The 21,586-nt window shown below is 40.7% G+C and overlaps 1 protein-coding gene across 14 annotated transcripts in view; it reads right to left on the minus strand.

Annotated features, from left to right (window-relative positions):
• Positions 1–4,834: 4,834 nt before the first annotated feature.
• SETD5 (SET domain containing 5) overlaps positions 4,835–21,586 on the minus strand; it is a 76,701-nt gene continuing 59,949 nt past the window's right edge. For 9 of the 14 annotated variants that reach the window (XM_046657448.1, XM_046657414.1, XM_046657438.1 and 6 more), the window contains 7 exons: positions 17,780–18,024; positions 14,497–14,553; positions 12,084–12,554; positions 9,381–9,679; positions 8,380–8,513; positions 7,821–7,909; positions 4,835–7,479 (listed from right to left, as the gene is read on the minus strand). In XM_046657448.1, the coding sequence (XP_046513404.1) occupies positions 6,871–7,479; positions 7,821–7,909; positions 8,380–8,513; positions 9,381–9,679; positions 12,084–12,554; positions 14,497–14,553; positions 17,780–18,024 (1,904 nt within the window). In that variant the 3' untranslated portion in view covers positions 4,835–6,870. The other 5 variants (XM_046657471.1, XM_046657454.1, XM_046657463.1 and 2 more) reach the window with 2 other exon arrangements.

Consider the following 21,586-nt stretch of genomic DNA (forward strand, 5'->3'; position numbering starts at 1 on the left):
ATTTTCTCTCAGTCTGTGGATTGTCTTCTCATTCCCTTGGTAGTGTCTTTTGGAGAGCAGAAGTTAATTTTTTATCAAGTCCAGCTCACCATTTCTTTCACAGATGGGGGCTTTGGTGTTGTAATAAAGTCATTGCTAAATCCAAGGTTTTCTAGATTTTTCTCCTATGTTATCTTATAGGTGTTTAATACTTCTGTATTTAGGTCCATGTTCCATTTTGAGTTAATTTTTGTGAAGGTATCTGTGTCTAGATTCATTTTTGCATGTGGATATCCAGTTGCTCTAGCACAATTTGTTGAAAAGACTATCTTTTCTCCACTGTATTGTCTTTACTCATTTGTCAAATATCAGTTGACTGTATTTGTGTGGGTCTATTTCTGGGCACTCTGTTCTGTTCCATTGATCTATTATTTGCCTATTCTTACCCTAGTATCATACTGCCTTTACTTCTGTAGCTTTATAATAAGTCTTGAAGTCAGGTAGTGTTAGTCCTGACTTTTCTTCTCTTTCAACATTATGTTGGAATTCTGTGTGGCTATTCTGAGTCTTTCGCTTCTCCATACAAACTTTAGGATCAGTTTACTGATATCCACAAAATAACTTGCTGGGATTCTGAATCTATAGATCAAGCTGAGAATTGCTATCTTGAGTCTTCCTGCCCATGACCACGGAATATCCCTCTGTTTATTTAGTTCTTCTTTGATTTTCCTCATGAGTTTTGTGGGTTTTCCCATTTAGGTCTTGTACATATTTTGTTAGACTTCTATCTATTTTGTTTCTTTGAGTGTTAATAGAAATGTTTTTGTGTATTTCCAAATTCCAATTGTTTGTTGTTGGTATATAGGAAAGCAATGTGTATATTAACCTCGTGTCCTGCAACCTAGCTAAAATGGGTTATTAGTTTGAGGGTTTTTGGGGGGGTTTTGTCGACGCTTTTGGATTTCCAACAAAATAAATGACATCATCTATGAACAAAGACAGTATTATGTCTTCCTTCCCAATATGTATACCTTTTATTTCCTTTTCTTGTCCTATTGTATTAGCTAAGACTTCCAGTACAATGTTGTAAGAGTGATGAGAGTGGACATCTTTTCTTGGTCCTGATCTTAGTGGGAAATCTTCTAGTTTCTCCCTATTATGTTAGTTATAGGTTTTTTGTAGCTGTTCTCTATCAACTTGATGAAGTTCCCCTCAATTCCTAGTTCTGAAGATATCTGTCATTTTAAATGTTTATCTGCATGTCTTTAGCATGCTTTTATTGTTTGTGGGGATATTATTCTGCTCCTTACTTTCTTATAACTGTTTGGGATTTGACTTTGATTCTTTCTGTTACCAATATTTGTACAACTTAGCTGTTCTGCACTTTTAGAAGGGAGGCATGATGAGTTTTTTTAGTTTCAAGGTTCCACAGTACTTTTTTGGTATGTAAAATGTTAAAATATGGACAGTGCAAACTACAGCTGTTTAAATTCAGCACAGAATATGCTTGGCATTTTATGACTACTTGTCTCTCTCAGGAATTAAAAAACAAGTTCTTTAATATCCTTATACAGTTGTACGTCGCTTAACGACAAGGATATGTTCTGAGAAATGCATAATTATGCAATTTCGTTGTCATATACAAACCCCGATGGTATAGCCTACTACATACCTAGCCTATATGGTACTAATCTTAAGGGACCACCATGGTGTGGTATATGCAGTGCATTGTTGACCAAAAGGTCCTTCTGTGGAGCATGACTGTATCGTTCCTAGAAAAGACAACACATCCTGGATTTAAGGGGACAATCCTAGTTTCATTCTTATTCAAAATACTCCATTTAATGTGATCTCTCCCACACACCTCCATCAATCTCTATTTTGACTTTTCTGCTCAATTTGGATTCTATCAGTTTTCCAGCGTGGAGGTTTGTCTCAGGGGCTTTGCTGGTTAGAATATTCTTGACCCTAGACTGCTGCAGCCCCTTTAGATCTAACTAAGCATCCTTTGTACTCACTGCAAAGCCCTGCCAGTTTTGGCTGTTTTCAAATTGGCTTGCTGAACTTCCAAGTAAGTACTTATTGTTTTGGAGTTCTAGGATCCATCAGATGCTCCACTGCTTCCTCTGGAACAAAGGGTGATATCATGCAGGAGTTGTGGCTATTGGTAGTTTATTTCTACTCAACTTTTGTTTTGGGGCTCATGGAGGCACCTAGTTTTCCTGTAAAGTTTCCCAAGGTTTTGTTTAGCTATCATGACTGCTCGGTGTACTTTTATGGGGGATTTGAAGACATATTCAAAACTATTATCTCAGAATCTCTGCCAGGTAAGTTTTGAATGTAAGAACAGGTAAAAGTTATAGGGGAACACCATCTTCTTCAATAACTACGTTATTCTCCAAGCTGTTTCCTTTATCAATATTCAGCACAGGGTGTATTAAGAACCTTGGCAAACCCCCTTCTCTAAGCCTCATAGCAGGTTATGGAGGCTGTCCCAGCTCTGGTTGATGAATTGATAATCAGTGTAGTTTCAAAGTGAATGGTCTACTCCATTTGAATAGTGTATTTTTCCCTTTGGGCTGACCCCTGCTAAACAGAGAAAACTGCATCATCAAACTGATGCCTGAGGGCCAAAAGTCCAGACTGTTTTTAAGGTAGGAAACGGTATAAAATACTTCTTCAGCTCGTTAAATGATTTCTAGCCACAGTTTCCCACTATCATTAGCTGTCTCTATTTGTTTCCTGCGTAAAGGCAAAATTTCCAAGACTGTCGGTTTGGGCCTGCCATTTAGAAGAGGGAAATCTTGGACAAATCGTATCCTCTGAAATGCATTTAAAAAAACTATAAAATGGGAACAATACCTACCTTACACTTTGTTAAGTGTGAATGAGATAGCTGATGACATAAATGGAAGAGCCTTGTAAACTGCAGTCATATATAAGGTGCACCGTGGTACCAGCTTACTTTAATACTGTTCAGCTTCTTATATTCAGCAAAGTACCTAGAGTAGTGCTTGATAGCAATAGGAAACAGACTACTAATCCCTTATAGGCACTTGGCTGTCTTTCTTACCTTCATATTCTTAGCACCTTACATACAGCCTAGCACACAGTAGGTGTTTAGTAAACAACTATGGAACAGAATCTTCCAATTATGGCAAAAATCAGATGGGCTTATTCATTATGAGAAGCCCTGCGGTACAGCTGGAACACTGCACTATGCCTCAATTTCTCATCTTTAAATTCTAGCACTTGCTTTGCTATCATCACAGAATTATGAGACCAAATAAGACACTGTATATGAAAATGCTTTTTAAAGAGGACCATGCACCTATTCTCGTCTTACTCCAGGCAGAATTTGGTTGTGCCTGGTGGAAGGTTAGCTAGGTATCCTATGGGAATTTTGGAAGCGTCTTCTAAGAAGACAATCAATTTTATCATATCTCCACTGGTTACTTTCTAAGCTCCTTAAAGAAATGGATAGCATCTTCTCCATCTTTGAATCCCTTTTGTGCTTAGCAAAATGCAGTCTATGATAGGTCTTAGTAAATATTTGTCAAACAAATGTTAGAGCAAAATACTGCCACACCAATCCATCTGCAAGCACTGCTGTTTAGTTACAAAACATACCCTGATTCCAACTTCTTCTACCATTGTATTGCCGCTCGCCTAAATAACTGCTCTAGCTTCCAAACTGGTTTCCTGGCTTCTATTAATGTCTCCCCCAAGATTAAAACAATTAAAGTAATTTTAATCTAACCAACAAACTGTAAATAAATTAGACCATGCCACTTCTCTACTTAAAACCCTGCAATGACTTTCCCACTGTACTTAGAATCCAGATTCTTTAAATTAAACCCACAAAGTGCTACACCAGGGACCAGCAAACTACAGTCTGCAGGCCAAATCTGACTCCCCACATTTCTGTAAATATAGTTTCATTGGAGCATAGTCATGTACGGCCTGTGGCTGTTTTTATCCTGCAACGGCAGAGCTGAATAGTTGTGATAGAGACTACATGGCTTACAAAGCCTAAATATTTACTATATGGCCCTTTACAGAAGACAGTTTGCTGACTCCTGCTCTTATCTGATCTGACCCCTGTCTTCCTGTCTTATTGGATATCTGCTATCCACTTCCCTCACCCTGGTCACTCACTATATCCCAACCAAGCTTCTTCTTCCTCAGAGGCTTTGCACCTGCTGTTCTAACTTTCCAAGAATGATCTTTATTCATCTCATCTCATGACTGCCACCTTATCACTGAGGTCTCAGTTAAACGGCAATTCCTCAGAGAGCTTCCCTGATCAACCAAGCCAGAGTGGCTGCTTCAACCTCCCTAGTTGCCTATCTGCTATGAAACAGCAACATGGTGAAGACTATGTGAAATTATGGACTGGTTTAGTTCTCACCCTGCTCTATAATGTAAGCTCCATGAGAGCAGAGACTTTATCACCCCACCCCCACCCCCCATTTAATCAGCATAAACCCACAACCAAAAACTGCCTGGTATTGTTTTTGGATGGAAAAGAAAAAGGCCAATATGTAGTTGCTGAATGAATGAGGCCAAGGTCAGAAACTCCAGTCTGGTTCAAGCCAGTCTGCGATGTTTAGTTCCATTGTTCCAGACTGGCCCTAAAACTGGCCTGAATCATAATTAAACACTGGCCTTTAATCATAAAAGGGTGAAGGAAGATCAATCTGTATTCCTGGCCCCATTATGGGTAAAATAATTCTACCAAGAGCACATTCTCCTTAACATGGATCCATCTTGCCCTCTTCAGGTAAGGATAGCGTTAGGAAAACCAGGCAAGGCAAGGTCACAGAACTGGACAAAGAAGTTCTCAACTTTATGATTATTATGGTTAAGAATTTTATTATCAAAATTATTACATCTCTTGTGAAAGTTCAAATGTTACAGCAAGGTGTAAACACTCCACTTGAGAAAGAAGTGATACTTCTTCCCTTCCAAGAGTCCCCCCACCCCCCGCCCCCACCCCCCCCAGAGGTCTGGTCTTGACAGCACCCTGCCCACACAGAGTGGCTGGGGTCTCTGCACGTGCCAGGCAGGGTGAGGGCCGCCTGCCCGCTGGCCTCTCCCCTCAGTTAATATCCAAGGGGAGAATGCAAACCCCAGCCCAATGGAGAGACATTTACATACGTTTTATATAATATACAAAGAAACCAGCATCCCAGGCAACATGATTTCCACTCCCAACGCTCTCCCAGATTGATGGGTTTGTGGGGGAAACAACAAAAAGAAAAGTATTCTGCTGAGGTCTCAGCATTAAAAAAAAAAAAAAATCTCCCCTCATTTGAGCAAACACCTGATTTCAATTTTGAAAAAGTGAAATTTTGTAACAGTCACACACAAAGAGAGAAGACTGTGCATATGGATAGTTGTAGGAGACGGTAGAAAGGAAGGGGATGCAAGAGGCTGGAGAAAAGAGGAGAAAACAAATTGGAGGGAAAGGAGGAGGAGACTCACAGTATTATCTTGTCCAAAAGAAAAGAAGTAAGGTCCACTGCAGCACCAGGGATTACACCTGTCATATATCTGCTACCCTACCATGGTTATAACTGAATACAAAATTAGATAAATAAAAACACGCCGGATATTACAGTAAACAAGTGAAAGAAATAAGCTGGCAACCATATGGAATTTAAAAAGATTGTGTACCCTACCTGGGCTGGCTCCAGGGCTCCTCCAGGGGTGTACAACAGGCACAATGCACTGATGGGGAGAAGCCAGTCTGCTCTCATCTCTCATCCAGAACAGTGTTAGGTGTGCGGGTGGCTTTATAACTCTCTCACCTGGGCCACTCCCAAATAAGCATCCCCCAAAGAAACGTGGGACATGCCCACACAATCACAGCCCTGTCGGTGCCACTCCACACACATCTTTCCACTCTTACCCTGCAGTCACGAGTGCATGCTCCCCAATCATGGAGGCGGTCCTACTCATGGGATCGTCAACTCCTGATTAATTGGGAGTAGAAAAAATAAAATTCAAAGAATTCCCAAACCACTTGGGATCCTTCCTAATCAAAATTATTGCCAACAGCTGATAAGTAGCAATGCAATTGGCCTATCTCATTTATCATTCCACTTTTCTTTGCCTACTTACTTCATAGGTTACTGAGCTGTGAAATAGCTTGGGGAGGGGGAGTGGGATGGTAACAGGCGGGGGCTCAGACAATCTACAAGGGTAATCTGCTCCTGAATAATCACGAGTTGACCTCCAGCTCTTGTTCAGAGAGCCAGGCACCCCTCTGTCAGAGCACATTCCAAGCTTCACTATCCCTGCCTATTTCTTGGTGATTTTAAGACAAAGGTAGGGGGTATTCTTGGTGGACACAACTTGGCCAGATTATCTGCTTTTGGAATGGTTGTCTTAGGGTGAATGTTAACATACCTACCTTTTTTCTTAAGTGCATAAAACCCTAACACTACTCAGATGGCTTGGGGCTTTGAGATTGGCTCTTTTCACTTTTTTTCCTTTGAAAGAAAAAAAAATATTTTTGGGGGGATTTAAAAAGATGTCCTCACTGCACAAGTGACTACAGGCTACAGGCAAGGATGGGAGACGGAGGCTTCGACACAACTCATTGCACTTAGAACCGTTACTAACCGAAACACCATTTGCTTGTCAACAATGTACCCTTAACAGCAGGGAGAAACTTCTTTATAGTCTCTGCTTCAGACAAGATTTACATCTTTCTCCAAGGCCAGAGCCAGTCGCGACCACAAGTCTTGTTTCTTGTCGACCAGACCCAATCCTCTGGCACCTTGTACCCCCTTCCCCAGCAATATGCTCGGCCTAGGTTCCAGAGGCAGCTGGAAGGAAGCAGCTATGGGCTCATTCAGTTCTGTTTGCCCAAATCCAGAAGCCCTAGGAAAGTCCTGTCTGAGTCTTGACTCCCGACCCCTGCAGCGGCTGGAGTCGGTACTGGTGCACACTCCCACTCCCGCGGTGTGGGTAGTGCTGTGAATTGGAAACCGCAGATACCCTGGAGGCCTGGTAGGCAGTTGACTGCCCAGCACTGGGCAGACTGATAGTCCGTAAGTCTGATGGCAATGACGACCTAGAGTTCTGAGGAAAGGAGGTGGAACTCAGAGTTCCTGTGCTGGACTGGGAAACCGAGTCTGAGGTTGGTGAGTCTGAGGGGCCCTGTGGGGTAGGGCTAGCAGCACTAGAAGGGCAGCTCCTCCTTGGAAGACTGCTGCCGGTGCTGTTTCCAGAATGTGGCTGGCTGCTATAATACCCTGGTGTCCCCGTAAATGGGGCCAACGAGTCTGTGGACACAGGGTGGGCGGGGCTGGAATAGGATGTAGAAGAGAGGGAAGATTCTGAAGAACCGTGAGAGGGGGGGTTTCCAGGTCTCAGTGCAGTAGTTCGATAACTGTATCCTGGAGATTGGGTGGGATGTCCTCTAAAGGGGGAGGAACTCTGTTGAAGGAGGCTTTGTGATTCTGTCCGTGGACTATCACACTGCAGGAGCTAGAAAGAGTTAGGAGGAAAAGCAAAACGAGGTGAAAAGGTCCATATTTAAGCCATCCAGGCTTATGAATATTTGAAACACCCTATTTCTTCTTCTTCTTCATCTTCTTAACCATTTGTTCTTTTTAGGATACCAAAGACAATAAAATGGCTGTCTCTGGTCACTTTATTTTTCTGGCATGATTTATTACCTGAAGGTGAGCAGATGATGACTTATTTCCAAGGCTGCTGAAATTATATGCAAAGACGGCATCTCAACTGCAAAGGATGGCCAGTATCACAAAACATTTGGAACCCAGAACATACTGCTATGCCCAAAGATGAGCAATTTCTTGTCTCACCTGGTAGCTGTATCTGGAAGGGCTGTAAACGGCTGCTCCTTTAGAGAGTGCTGAGCTCAGTGTCTCTGGGCCTTCTCCATCTGCAGGGTCTGAAAGGTAACACAAAATCAACTTGGCTTCTTAGAGTATGAGGGAAATAGCCATTGTTCATTCAAATCATCAATGCCACCACCAACCCATGCTGCTCTTTCTGACAAATTAGCTGAGTGCATCATGCCACAAGGGCAAAAAGGAGTGGTTAATTATGGACTATGTTTTAAATGCCTGATCTGATTCCCGTCTCCTCCTTTCTCTTCATCCTTCATCAAAGTGGATATCCAGGACTTTGGAGAGATGAGTTACAGAAAAGTAGCCCTTGGGAAAAAAGAGCAGACAGAGAGCAAGAAATGCTAGATCTTAAGAATGCTGTAGCCCAAAAAAGTGGAAGCAAGACTGAGCTGGAACCTCACGTAACTGCAAATGAAACTGACTCACCTCAGCCCAGCATTTGGTGTGAACTGTGTGGAGCCTGGCTCACGTGTCCCTGAACCTGGCTGGCAGCAGAAGGCCATAGGCTCACCTGAGTCCTTCTCTGTGATGGTACTTTCCCACGTAGGAGAAGGCTCCCCTTTTTGGGCCACCCTCACACTGCTTCGGAGGACCTTGGGGATGCTCCCTCCCTCTCGAAGTCGTTCTACTGACGTGGGAACCATCCTGTGAAGGCAACAGGGTGCAAATTTATGCCACAGGACTTCAAGGGTCAAGTCTGGAACAAATGAAGCTCTGACAAAAGGTGTACAACATATTCACTTAAAACATCCTCTTAAACATGACCTTCTTCAGGACCAATTTAAAACAAGGTATTTTCTCTGCCTCAAACTATGCCAGGCACAGAAGAATAAATACTTTGAAAGAAAAAGCAATCAAGGAAAAAGCAGATTTAAAGATGTCTACTTCAACTTCCATTTTGAAAAGCTAAATTTTCTCTTCTGTGAAGTCATGTGCCTGGCACGTGTAGTAGTTTAATAAGTGTTTCTTAGAGTAATGAATGTTACTCATTTGAGCTAGGTCTCTTCTTTCCCAGACTTCATTTCTTCAGTTCAAGATCCCTGAACTGTCTCATTTTCTACTTCACTCATCTGATGCTCAGTAGTTGCCACTAGTATTATTTATTTATTTGTATTCTCCCCTAAACCAGACAAATCCTTTCAGAATACGTCTTTTCTCTCTGTATATGCTTGCCATGTGGAATTATATCTGTTGTTAATTTAAGTGGAATTGAACTGGTGACTTACCTTTCACACAAAATGAGAAAACAGAAGAGGCAGTGATAGTGCCCAGCAAATAAAATAGCTTACACATGTCGTCCAAAGTGGTGTTCTGTAGGCTTGGTGGCAATTCTTTGCTTCTGTAAGGCTGGGGGGTTGTGGCTGATACTATTAAATCAGCTGAACAGGAGAGATGGCACTGTTGGCTGGCTTTCTCAGATAAGTGGTCCCAAACGTAGGTAAAACTGGCAACGATTCTAGATGTATACTTCCCTCCTAAATTTAATTACTAAAGCATCAAACACAAACTTACCACCTACTGCTGATATTTTCTTGAGGTCTGCAGTGAGATGAAGATCCTCTGGAATCTGACGGGCTCACCGCCTCCAAATGGGACGTAGAGGAATGGGATGGGGAGAATTTTGTGTGAGGGGAAGATGGGGTCCGGGCTGAGGACCCCTGTACACCATGGGCACCAGTGTCTGACAGTGAGTTACTGCCGCCCTGCCCAGCTCCTGCAGACTTGCTTTTGCTCTGTGCAGAGTCCCCTCCCCCACTGGCAGAATTCTCCTTGGCCTCTTGTTTCCGTTTGCGGTACTCCAGCAGGGAGACCTAGGAGGAAAACAGGAAACAGGACTCTAGCTAGGCATCATTAGGGGATCACTAGCAATGGGGAAAGAAGATGGAACCCTAGTAAACCACTAGCAAGCCATGCAAACAAAGCAGGCACCAACATGGGTGACTCTTTTCAGGTGTTAGAGAGATCTGAGCAAGCACGGCTACATGTTTAAATCAGTGGCAAACTGGCAAGAAGAGAATATACCAAGAGATGACACTTTTGAAGAACGGTATTCACCAGTACACCTCAACCTTTTTTCTGCCTTCAGAAAAACCTGTGAGATAAGTTACCCAATAACAGAAGCATACTATAATTATCTGTAATAATGGAAGCACCTAAAAAGGGAAAGGTGCAAAGCTGGGAGCTTGTGTAGTTTGAAAAGGCCTCCCAGGTGATTCCAACGGCTCCTCCTCCTCCCCTAGAAACCCCTAGAGTTAGATGTTGAAAAAGAGAGAGAGAAATAGAAACAAACAAACAAAAAAGAAAAAGCCAATGCTTAGAGTTCTTAAATGTGCTCAATTTTCCAAGATACACCCAAGGATTTACTACTCTCTGCCTTACACATAGGGAAACTAGTGTAAAAAGAGAAAGGAAATGACTTGTGGTTTATATTTTAGCAACTAGCTCTAGAAAACCTACACTTGGAAACTTCTCTCTGACTCCTTGTCCACCTGCCCCATTCCCTCCGGAATGCCACAGTGAGCCCCTCTCCCTTGCCCTGCTCAGTTTACCTCCTCTTTGCTGTTGCAGCATACTGTGCTTCCCCCAACTGTGGACCTATTACAGTGTTCTGCTTGTTCCTCCACTAAACTGTATGTTCTACAAGGGCAAAGACCAAGTTTATTTGGCTTTTTATTTTTAATATTCAGCACAGAAACTGGCTGATAGCAGGAGGTCCACAATTTTTGTACACAATGAATAAAACCAAAAATCCAAAGATTATTTCCATTTTTGTCCCTGATAGTCAATATTGTTCATGTAACAGTCTTCTAAACCCATTGCTATCTTATTCCAAATTATCTCCCAGTGTTTCTTCCTTCTTCTATCCCCTTAGGGCTCTCATTTTTCTGTCCAAAAGTAAAATATAACAAATAGGGAAAATAAGACAATTTTGTATGCATTTTCTATACACAATCTTGGAAAGGAGTTAATAATAACAAATGGTAATATATTTTGTTGTAATGCAAATGTAAAAAGCCGCTAGGCTACATTTTGACAAAAGTACTACAGATACTTTGTAATTATGTGACACTGTCACACACAAGACTTAGCATCTCTAGCTTTGCCCAATAAATGGAAGTTGCTGTGACAACCCAAAATACTCCCATGCATTTCCAAATGCCCCTAGTTGACAACCACACATTTTTGGCTTTGTAATTTCTAGAACAGGCATTATTTAAAAGTCAAGTCCCAACTCGTTAGCCAGCTCTCTATGCCTGGCCCTGCTCATCTCTCTCTGTATTCTCCTCCTCTCCCCACCTTTCACCTGATACCACAGCAACATCCAACTGTTTGCAACCACATCGCATCCCTACTGGCCACTCAATGGAGTGTCATTATAGGTACTTGCTCTGCTCCCTCTTCTGTAACATCCTCATCTTCATTTGTGGGCTGACTGATTCCTACTTATTGTCTGAAATCAGCTAAATCAGTGACCTGTCACCTCTCATTCCACCACCCTCAAACTGGCTAAGAGCCTCTTCTGCATTCTCAAAGCAACCATCCACACATCTGACTAAACCACATTCCCTTGTTAAGATGTTCTCACCACATCTGAACAGCTCCTTTGGAGCATCCATCACCATTGTAAGTAATTACTTATTAATATAATTATCTGCAAGCTCAGTCTTATTTGCCATAAGCTCCATTAGGGCAGAACCTAGGAGGCAATATAGCATGGTGGCAGTAAGAGGATGCAATCTGGAATCAGATAGACCTGGGTAGTGTCCTGGCTCTTCCATTTACTAGCTGTGTGACCACAGGCAAGTTATTCAACTTGCCTTAGCTTCCCTGCCTGCAAAATGGGAAATCATCCATCTTACAGAATTATTGTGAGGATTAAATGCATAAGAGGAGCTCAACAGTGCCTAGTATATGGGATGTGCTAACTAACATAAGTAACTGGCATACTTTTTCACTGTTCTGTCCTCTGAATTGCCTATCAAGTGTATGGCACATACACAGTAGGCATTTAAATTGGCTGAATATTTACAGCACTCATCAAATTGTATTAAAACAGTCTGCTTTTCACTAGACATGGCAGAGACCATGTCTTACTCATCTGTGTTTTCCTCACACTGAGAACAGTGCTGAACACGTAGCAATAACTCAGTAAATATCTACTGAATTTTTCAGTTAACGTTCTTCAAAAGAGCCTACATAATGTGAAACACTTACCTTTTTCCTTTGTGGTGGGTTCTGGGGGGCAGATGGGACTCCTTCACAAGCCCTTTCACCACCAGGTGACATGGATCCACGAGAGAGGTCTTTCATAAAACCATGTTCATATCTGCTGGGAAACCCTTCTGCAGGGGAACAATATCCCCCATCCAAATGTAAAGGCTTCCTATCCCCTACTAGGGGAGATCCTCGATATAATCCATCTGCTCGAGGCATAGCGTTCAATGGGGAGTAGGCATACATTAAGTTAAACTCTGTCCGAAATGCCTGGTCCGAGTTTCTCACAAGGGTCTGATGTCCATCTCCACTCCTACTTGGAAAGCCAGTTTCAGAGGTGGGCCCAATGGAGGGATGAGGAGCCAGGTCAGAATGACCCGAGTTGACCAGGGAAGGTCTGTCAGCACAGCTGTTAGTGTTGGAGTCAAGGTAGCCTACTTTTGTCAAGTCCAGGTCTTTTCGGTGACAGAGCTGAAAGAATAAAAATCAACAGAGACATGGGGTAGGGGAGAAAGGAAAAAGTCAAAGGGCAGAAAAGAAGGGAGGTAAGAGGGGCAAAGGTGAACAAGGAAAGGTAAGAGGGATGGAAGTAGAAGAGAGAAAGCCATTAACATCTGTAAAAGTCCCATGTAGCCACAGTGTCTACAGGCCAGATTACTAAAGAATTCTGGCCTTTCCCAAATTGCTTTAAAGTCTTTCCGGATGAGAATACTGGGAAAGTCAAAACTAGATAACTGGCCAAATGTGATTATTTTGCCTGCTTAGCCTTTCATCAGGTTTGTTGAGTCACTCTACACTACACATTAAGGGACTGGCAGTATAATTAGGGATGTACCTGAGCCCCACGTATGCTACAGAGGTAAGACTGGTGTCTTATGAAAACTGGCTTCTGGTGTCATTCATTTCTAAATCAATACTGATGGAAGGTGGGAGGAGGAAAAAAGGTGAAACAAAGTAGAAAGTAGACGGAAAGTCAAGTATTTAAGTTACTGGTTCAGTAAAGGAGAATGGCATTAGTTAAAAGACATCAATCAACCAGTTCTTCACTCACTTTCACCATTAAGTAGGAGTGTTTCTCATAAAACTTTCTGGCCGCTCAATTCTTCTTTCTTTATCCTCTAACGTATGTCAACATACCACAAAGACCACTAATGCCCATCACTGTAGAGCATCTGAAATGTACCCCCCAAAAATCCATCTACTATTTGGTTATCATTACCTCCTAACACCAAGATGTTTCCACCACTAGGTCAACTATAGCTAACTCTCTAGAAAGAATGGTACCAGAAACCCAGATATCACACCATGTCAACCTCCAAATTATGTTACCTTAGAATCTTTAGCAGCTGAGGAGAACTTTACCTTCTTTACAAGATAGAGTAAAAAATACCCAGAAAACCTCTAGTACACTAGAATACAATCTTTTTCAGTCACACTGGTCTATAAAATCCTACTGATTCAGAATTTGGTCAACTGTTGCTGAGTTTAGCACTAATCTTTTTTGGAGTGGGGAGGGGTTAACAGTTCAGTTAATTTCTGAAATGTTTTGAGAGATTGTAACTTTCTCTTCAAGAGGAAAAAGGCTCCATGTGGATTCATGGAGTTAATCATTACTACATTTGTCCAAATATTTTAATAGTTAAGAAACTCTACCACTAAAATCTGAATTTAACATCTCCATAGCAGTAGGGTTTCTGAGAAAAGCACTCAATTAATACCCTAAGAGATGCCACTTATATGGCAACCATATCCCAACCACTGCAGAATGGAGGCTTATGTCACAAAAGTCATGGGCTGACTTAGTTTCCTTGTATACCCAGTAAGGAGCTATGAAGAAATGTAAAAGGTGAGAGGCATGACTCTCCCTTCCTAAAGAAGCTGCTCTATCTATCAACCAAAGCCCAAAACATCCAGTTAAACAAGAGCTGTCAGATTAACCCTGGAACAAAGCATAAACCACTGCCTACCATTTCCAATATAAGCTGCTCCTTTATCAGCCCAAGATAATAAATATCAAAAGACAGCTCCTACCAACTTCTAACTTTTCTTATTTAACAAACACACCTTATTCGTTAGACTTTAACACGTCTCCTACCATATCTTCAGCCTCCTTTAAACTTGACTTCTAGATTCTATTCTTCTTTAAAAGAACTCTTCAGCCACCCCCTCCCCCAACAACAACAAAACCCCACCACACACACACAGCTACTTCATTTTCCTCCATCTACATTGAGGGTTCTGAGTAATCACAATCACACATTGGACATTCATTCAACTTAAGTGACCGATCGGCCACCCTCCAGCCCATCACCCCATTCACTCGGAGCCCCCAGCCCCCCCCACACACTCAGGAATACACTCATGCACACTCACTCTCAGCCTCCAAGTGTGATTGAGATGGTGTGATAACTACCTCGGGTGACAGGGACTCGGGCCTATTCGCAGGGGAACTCTCAGGGGAGGATATGTTCTAGAGGAGGGAAAAGCATCTTGTTATTCATCTACTCGAAGTCAAGAAGCAAAACAAAACAAACAAAAAATAAAGTAAAAGCAAGCATAGATGGTTAGCCACAACTTTTTTTGAGGGGCAGGTATTTAACTGCAGAATTCCTCTCAATAGACAGAATGACTTGTTAAAATGCTTCCTGGTGTCTTTGAAAGCATTTAAGGATAAATTGGTTATAATGTTTCATGCTATAAGTAAACATCTCAAGCAGATATCAGGAAAGAGTTAGATTGGTGAAATTTGACACTATTATATTTCTTTCTATGTTAGATGAGAGTATTTGTTATTGATGGGCACCCCACCACTTATTCCTCCGTAGGGGAACCTTTTTCCTTCACCTCCCACCCCTCTATGAACATCACATTTCCTCATTTTCTTATGTGACGCAGGCCTACCACCATTATCCAGAGAAGCTGCTTAGCATGCTTGGGGGCTGACTCTGCTAGGAAGATGGCCAGTTCCTCCTGAATGACGGTTACAGGAGCTATGACTGACAGCAGCTCTAGCTCACAGGCCAGATGGTTCTTGACAGGATCTAATTGGATCTGACCACCCCTACCAATGTGCTCTGATACTAAAGTCCATTAATACTTTTGGGAACAGAGCAAAAAAAAAAAAGAAAAATAAGCAGACGTGCACACTTCCAGTCCCTGCGTCCTAAACAGGGTTACCCTTAGGGCTTTCACCTGAGGCAGCATTCCCTTATTAAACAGGAACTGGGCAGTGAACTCGCTGGGAATATCTGAACAGTAAAGAGTGGAGAGAATGGTAGTTGTAACAAGGATTCAGGGTTGTCAGCGGTAAGGTAAGGGTAGGACTCCTACTCTTGTAGACCCTTGACACATGTGGCCTGCATGGCAGACCTATCCTGTGATAGGTGAATGAGGCTGCTTTAGCAGAGCAGGGTACTGGCTGTTAATTTTATTTGGTGGGGTGGGTAGTGTGTGTGAGGCGGATAGTGCGGTATGGATCTCAAGGTAGGAAAGGAAGGGAAGGGTTATTCTGGTGGAAAGCAGGGGCTAATTAAGCTTCTCCTCCCAATGCAGCCTTCACTTCTTTTTCTTGATGCGCCCTCCTTCTCATAATCTTGTTCTCTTCTACTACATGTCTCAACTCCTTCCCTTAGCATTGGACAGATTTCTCATGAAATGTTTATTTTTCCTTTCAAAAATGTTCTTCCCTCAACCAAGCTGATTTTTTTTTTTTGAGGAAGATTAGCTCTGAGCTAACTACTGCCAATCCTCCTCTTACTGCTGAGGAGGACTGGCCCTGAGCTAACATCCGTGCCCATCTTCCTCCACTTTATATGTGGGACGCCCACCACAGCATGGCATGCCAAGCAGTGCCATGTCGGCACCCAGGATCCAAACCGTCAAACCCTGGGCCGCCAAAGCAGAACGCGGGAACTTAACTGCTGCGCTACCGGGCTGGCCCCCAAGCTGATCTTTACTTATGACACCTTTTTGATATTTCTCTGTGTTAGTCTTGGATAGAAATAAGGCTTCCCACACCTCCCTATACTAGAATATAGGAAAGAGTATGGCAATTTGAATGCTGATAAGGATGGTTAGGATGGTGAAGTTTGCTTTTTATTGATGAAAAAGGCTAAATTTCCTTAGTTAAAGGAGATTAAAATAGTGGAAACACACACTGGACTTTTTGAAGGGATGGGCTGTTTATTATATTACAATATTTTCTTTCCCTCCTGGTATTCTAATATTATGCTTAGACTATCCATCACTAAAATGATCTTTGATTTTTCAAAAAAATAAAAACACCTTACATTTGCATAGTGTTTCATAGTTATCCAAAATGCTACAAGGGGTAGGAAATGCACTGAGTGCTAAACACGGCTGTTCCAGAAAGCGACTTACCTTCTAATTTCTGTAATTTCCTGTTAATTATGATAAAACCTGCACTGATAAAGTATGAAACCCTTTTCCTATAATTTACTGCCCTACAGGGAGAACGTCCTCTCATGAAATTTTACTATCAAAATCTAGTTGCTAATTGAAAAGTCAACTGCAATTAGACCAAGTAAAGTTAATAAGGCCCAAATCTGCTTTATTAGCTGGCTAAAAAGAATGCCACAGGGAATTTCCTAAAGAGTAACTTCCCTAGAAATCAAATGTAACCAGGAAAAGGTTTGCTCCAAAGTTAAGTTAACAAGGTCTATTTAGGCACAGAACATGGCTGCTTCTTGCTTTCAAGGTTTCTAGCTACCTCTTTCTGAGTTAGCCACTTAAAAGTCCAGGTATTCTTAACTTCCATGCTCTCATAAAAGCTGAATAGGGAGGATGGCATCGGTTGGAACATTCACCTTTATCAAAGAACACATCTGGAGAAGTGTGAGCTAGGGGCTGAGCTGAATGTGTTTAGTGACAAGAACAAATTTTTCTAAGAAGGAAGAGAAAAATGTCTTCAATTTGATTATAAAGTATTATGCAATAGATGAAGTTTTTTTATACATATGGATTCTATTCAGTAGACCTGCTGTCACCCAAACTTGAATACTAAAGTGATTCAGAATTAACTTTTTGAAACACCTGAGACATACATTTCTAACAATCCAGAGTATGAACATAATAAATTTGTCTCTTATGAATGCATGTTGCTAGCCTCTATTTTTCATTCCTAATGCGTTTTTAACAAGAGAAAGTAACCTGGAGTAGGAAAAAACCCCTTCATTTGCTATAAACCATATTTCAATGGTTTCTAAATCTCCGTTCACTGAGGCCACAACAAGAATAGAAAACAACAGGGAAAGACACTGCACTGATTTAAAAGGTCTAGAAATGAAGACATGATCAATAAGTATAATCTTAGCTCTCAGGCTGGTGTCATTAATGGTTACTAGGCAGCTAGAGGCCTATTTTAACCAAGGTACACAGTAAAGATAAAGATGGAGATCTAGCATGCTTACTACCTCAAGTTATGGAGACTGATGGCCTGCATGCAAAAGACAGATGAACATCATCTGTGTAGCACTATTCCTACTTTGGGAAGTATGGGGACTGCCAAGATGAGAGGCTACCAGGTAATAGGTCACAATGACCCTGAGGTTTCCCATTGTCTTGCTGAGACAGGCAAGGAACATGGTAAAGAAACATCTGGAATGATATATTTGAAATGAGGAGGTGCAAATGATGATTTTCATATTCAGCATTCCCAAGAACCAAACCCAAATCACCTCAAACTGCAGAGGAGTATTGCAGCGACTAGCAGTAGTAAGAGACGCAATTGGTGAGAACAGGAGGCTGTATCCGTTCCGACACTCCTCTTCCGGGTGAGACGCGCCAGGTGTGGTCAGCTGGGGGCTCTTTGAGCCTGGATTGGGAGGGGGTGGTGTGACTGGAGAAAGAGGCCGCAGTAACTTGGTGACATTCTGCTCCATCAGATAACGAGATTTCCATTTCTTTAATGGGCTCAACAAGTCTGTGAAATACAAAGCTTGGATGAGAGATTGAAACCACAGCTTAAAGAGAGGCTCTGCAGTAAAGCCATTAATCTCTAGCCCACAATGGCTCTTAACTCCTCTTTCGTCTCACCCCACTGGTATCTCCTGCAATCAAATCGCAAGCCCAAAGAAACTCTTTAATTGCCACACAATTCTCAAAACTTTCTCCCAGAGAATTGCCAGATGAATCTGACATTTTTAATGACTGATCCCTGGAAGCAAAATATATTTTTTTACACTGTTTCTGAAAATCTCAAATCTGTGTCACTTTGTTAAAATCACCCTCTATTTAACTGCCATGTCACTAGCTCAAGCTTCTGGAATGCTAATGCGCCATACTTATTTTATCTTCTCTTACAGTTTTGCCATTTTTCAGCAGCTCTTCCTATAATGTGTAACGTTCTGCTTTAGTAGGAAAGACACATGATTACCTGACTTGTATCCAGCCCCTAGTTTGGAGTGATTCCAAGTGTGAAATGATTTCTACAAAAACTTTTCCCAACTATTTTCAAAAACTAGGCTGGTATTGTTTTCCTGATCAAAATATCCTACTTTCTATACCTCTTAGGTCCACTTAAAAAGGAAGCTACTACATTATATATTTCAGTGACCTCTCAGGCCAACACACCTACCTCACTTTCACAGAGGAAAAATCTACTTTTATTCCTTTACAGTTAAAAGGGATTTATTTACTTAATATTTACTACATGGAAATCACTGAACTAGGTATGTGGGGAGAAATGGTCATCATATACTCTATTTAAAATGGTTTACAAATTTGTAAGAAAGAGAAAACATATAAAAACATATCTACTATACGTTTAAGAACCTCAATAGAGGTGATTATACTGCTATGTGTTAGTTGTTAAAAAACAATTAGGCTTTTAAGCAATTATTATACACAAGCTACTATACTAGACGCTTCATGTGAATTAATTTGAACAACTCTATAAATTCAGCACTACTATCATCATCATCATCATCGCCCCCATTTTCAAGATGAGGAATTTGACGGGCAGAAAGATAAAGACTATGTAATCTGGTTCCCATCCGCATTCTTAATCACGAGGTTAAATTACACCCCCAAGGCTTGGTGGAAGGAGTGAGCTGATTCCAGGCCTTCAAGCAGTTTTGGGACACTAGGTCATGGACAGAGCCATGCTTCAGGAAGATTACTCCGGCAGCAATGGCTAAGAAAAGACTGGACACTGGGAAACTATTTAGTGTTAATGGAGTAGTTAGCACAGAGTTCTGAGGCAATGAGCTAGTGTAGCAGACACTGAAATGGAGAGGGAAGAAGAAATGCAAAAAATACTGGAGATGCATATTTTCTTTTCTGATATCTGAGAATTTTTTATTTTCCTAGTTTGGAAGAATATTCGTATTTTCCTTTTGTTCCAGATACTAAGTTTTCTTTCTTATTTTTCTTTTCTCCTTTTGAAAATTGCCTAGGTATAAAAAAAAAACAAACAAACATGATTCACGACTTATATTTAGAATACCTTTTATATATTTCAAGTCTTAAACAGTGAATCTTTTAAAAGGCCACTATACTGGTAGGTCCAACGCTGTATTTACTAAGAGCAATTATATAAGTGATGAAGTTCACTGCAGAAAAGTTAAAAAGTATGGATGAACTCTCTTACCCACAAATCAACTTACAATTCATTTAAAATGTATCTACTAAGTACTTATGATATCATAGTCAACAAAACAGACCTAACGTCTGCCCTTACGAAGTTTACAGGTCAGTAGTCATTTGCCTACTTTTTTCTATTAATAGCACTATATTTACAATTTATTTTTTCAAGTTTCATTTTTCTTCTTCTTCTTTTTGCCATACCAAGCTTTCAAATTTTATGTGGTTAAACCCATCCATCTTTTATGGTTCTTCACCTTTACTCAAATAATTCCCAAGATTGTACAAAGAGCCACATACTGAAACACAAACATACCTTGAAATCATACCCACAAACTGACGCACTGCTAATAACCCTGGTGTATTTTCATCTAGAACTCTTTCTTGACACGGCCTTACTGACTCCTGTCTAAATCACACTGCTTAATAACCTACTATTTTCACTCAGAAATACACGGTAAAAAATCTTTCCATGACAATGAAGAGAAATCTACAATTCAGTTTTAATGGCTGTATAGCATTCGTATTACCAAAATTTAACCCCTTTAAGTATAATTTTTTGCTATTATAAATATGTCTCAATGACCAATAATCTTGCTCTTACATATTTCTGCACTTGTTTACTTTTGAGGACAAACTGGTAGATGTAGGATTGTTAAATGAAAGAATACATCCTTTGGCTCACTAGTTTTGTTTATTCTTGTGCGAACTGTCTGCGCATGTCCTTTAGCCTGCATCCTATGGGCATGTTGGTCTAGTTCTTCATCTGTAAAGACTCTTTAAATAACAAGGATGATGACCCTTTGTTGGAAATGCAGCAATTATATTTTCCAAGGTTGCTCACTGCCTTTTAATTTTATTAATAGCCTTTTTTGGCTATTTAATGTTTTATATTTTTATTTAGTCAAATGTATCAATAATTTGATTTTCTGCCTGTGACATCATATTTGTCTCTGCCACCTTACCCCAAGAGTATAAAAAATACTGGCCTATTTTCCTTTTATCTCCATCTTCAATTTTTCAATTTAACTCAAATAGAACATACTTTAGCATAAGGTAGTGATTATCTATCCTTTTCACATGTCAAATTGCTAGCACATTCTTCCAAAATCTTTTATACTTATAGATTATAATTTCTCCATTGATTTGAAATACGTTTATCCTATTAGAGTCTTACATATACTGGGTTTAGTTCTGAATGTTATTTTGTACCCTTGTTGTCCAAACGGAATCAATATTGACATCCATTTTAGTAAAAGTGTTGGGGCAATTCCAGTTATTCTACTCTGGCTCTCCAAAATATTTTGGCTATTGTAGTATACTGGTTCATGACAATGAACTGCAGAAATGATGTGTCAACCATGCTCATACTACCAAAAAAAAGTTAGAATTTTGATTGGAGTTGTATTGAATTCATGAGTAATTTGGGGAGAATTCTCATTCAGCACCATGGCACAATTGTTCAGCTACTCATGTCTTCATTTATATCCCTCTTCCTAGAGATTTGTCACATTTCTAATTAAGTTTACTCACCAGTATTCTCTATTTTTTGTTAGCACTGTGAACTGGACATATTTCTCCTTTTATGTTATCCAAATATTATTAACATATAAGAAAATGTTTATACATTTTTGTTCCAAGCTACCCTATTGATCTCTACCAGTTTTTTAGTTAATTCTCTTGGCTTTTCCAGATAGATAAGCATATTATTTGTACACAATGACAACACATACATCCTCTTTAGTAATACTTTTATCTCAGTTTTCTTTGCTAATCATTTTGGCTAACAATTCTAGTGTTAAAAAATAACAGCACTAGAGGGATAATTTGATAACCCATTTTAAGGTTTAATGTAACTAGTTTTCAACCATGCTTTCAATGAAGCATAACTGGCAACCATT

The sequence above is a fragment of the Equus quagga genome, chromosome 1 (genome assembly GCF_021613505.1).
Source record: "Equus quagga isolate Etosha38 chromosome 1, UCLA_HA_Equagga_1.0, whole genome shotgun sequence".
NCBI classification, from domain to species: Eukaryota; Metazoa; Chordata; class Mammalia; order Perissodactyla; family Equidae; genus Equus; species Equus quagga.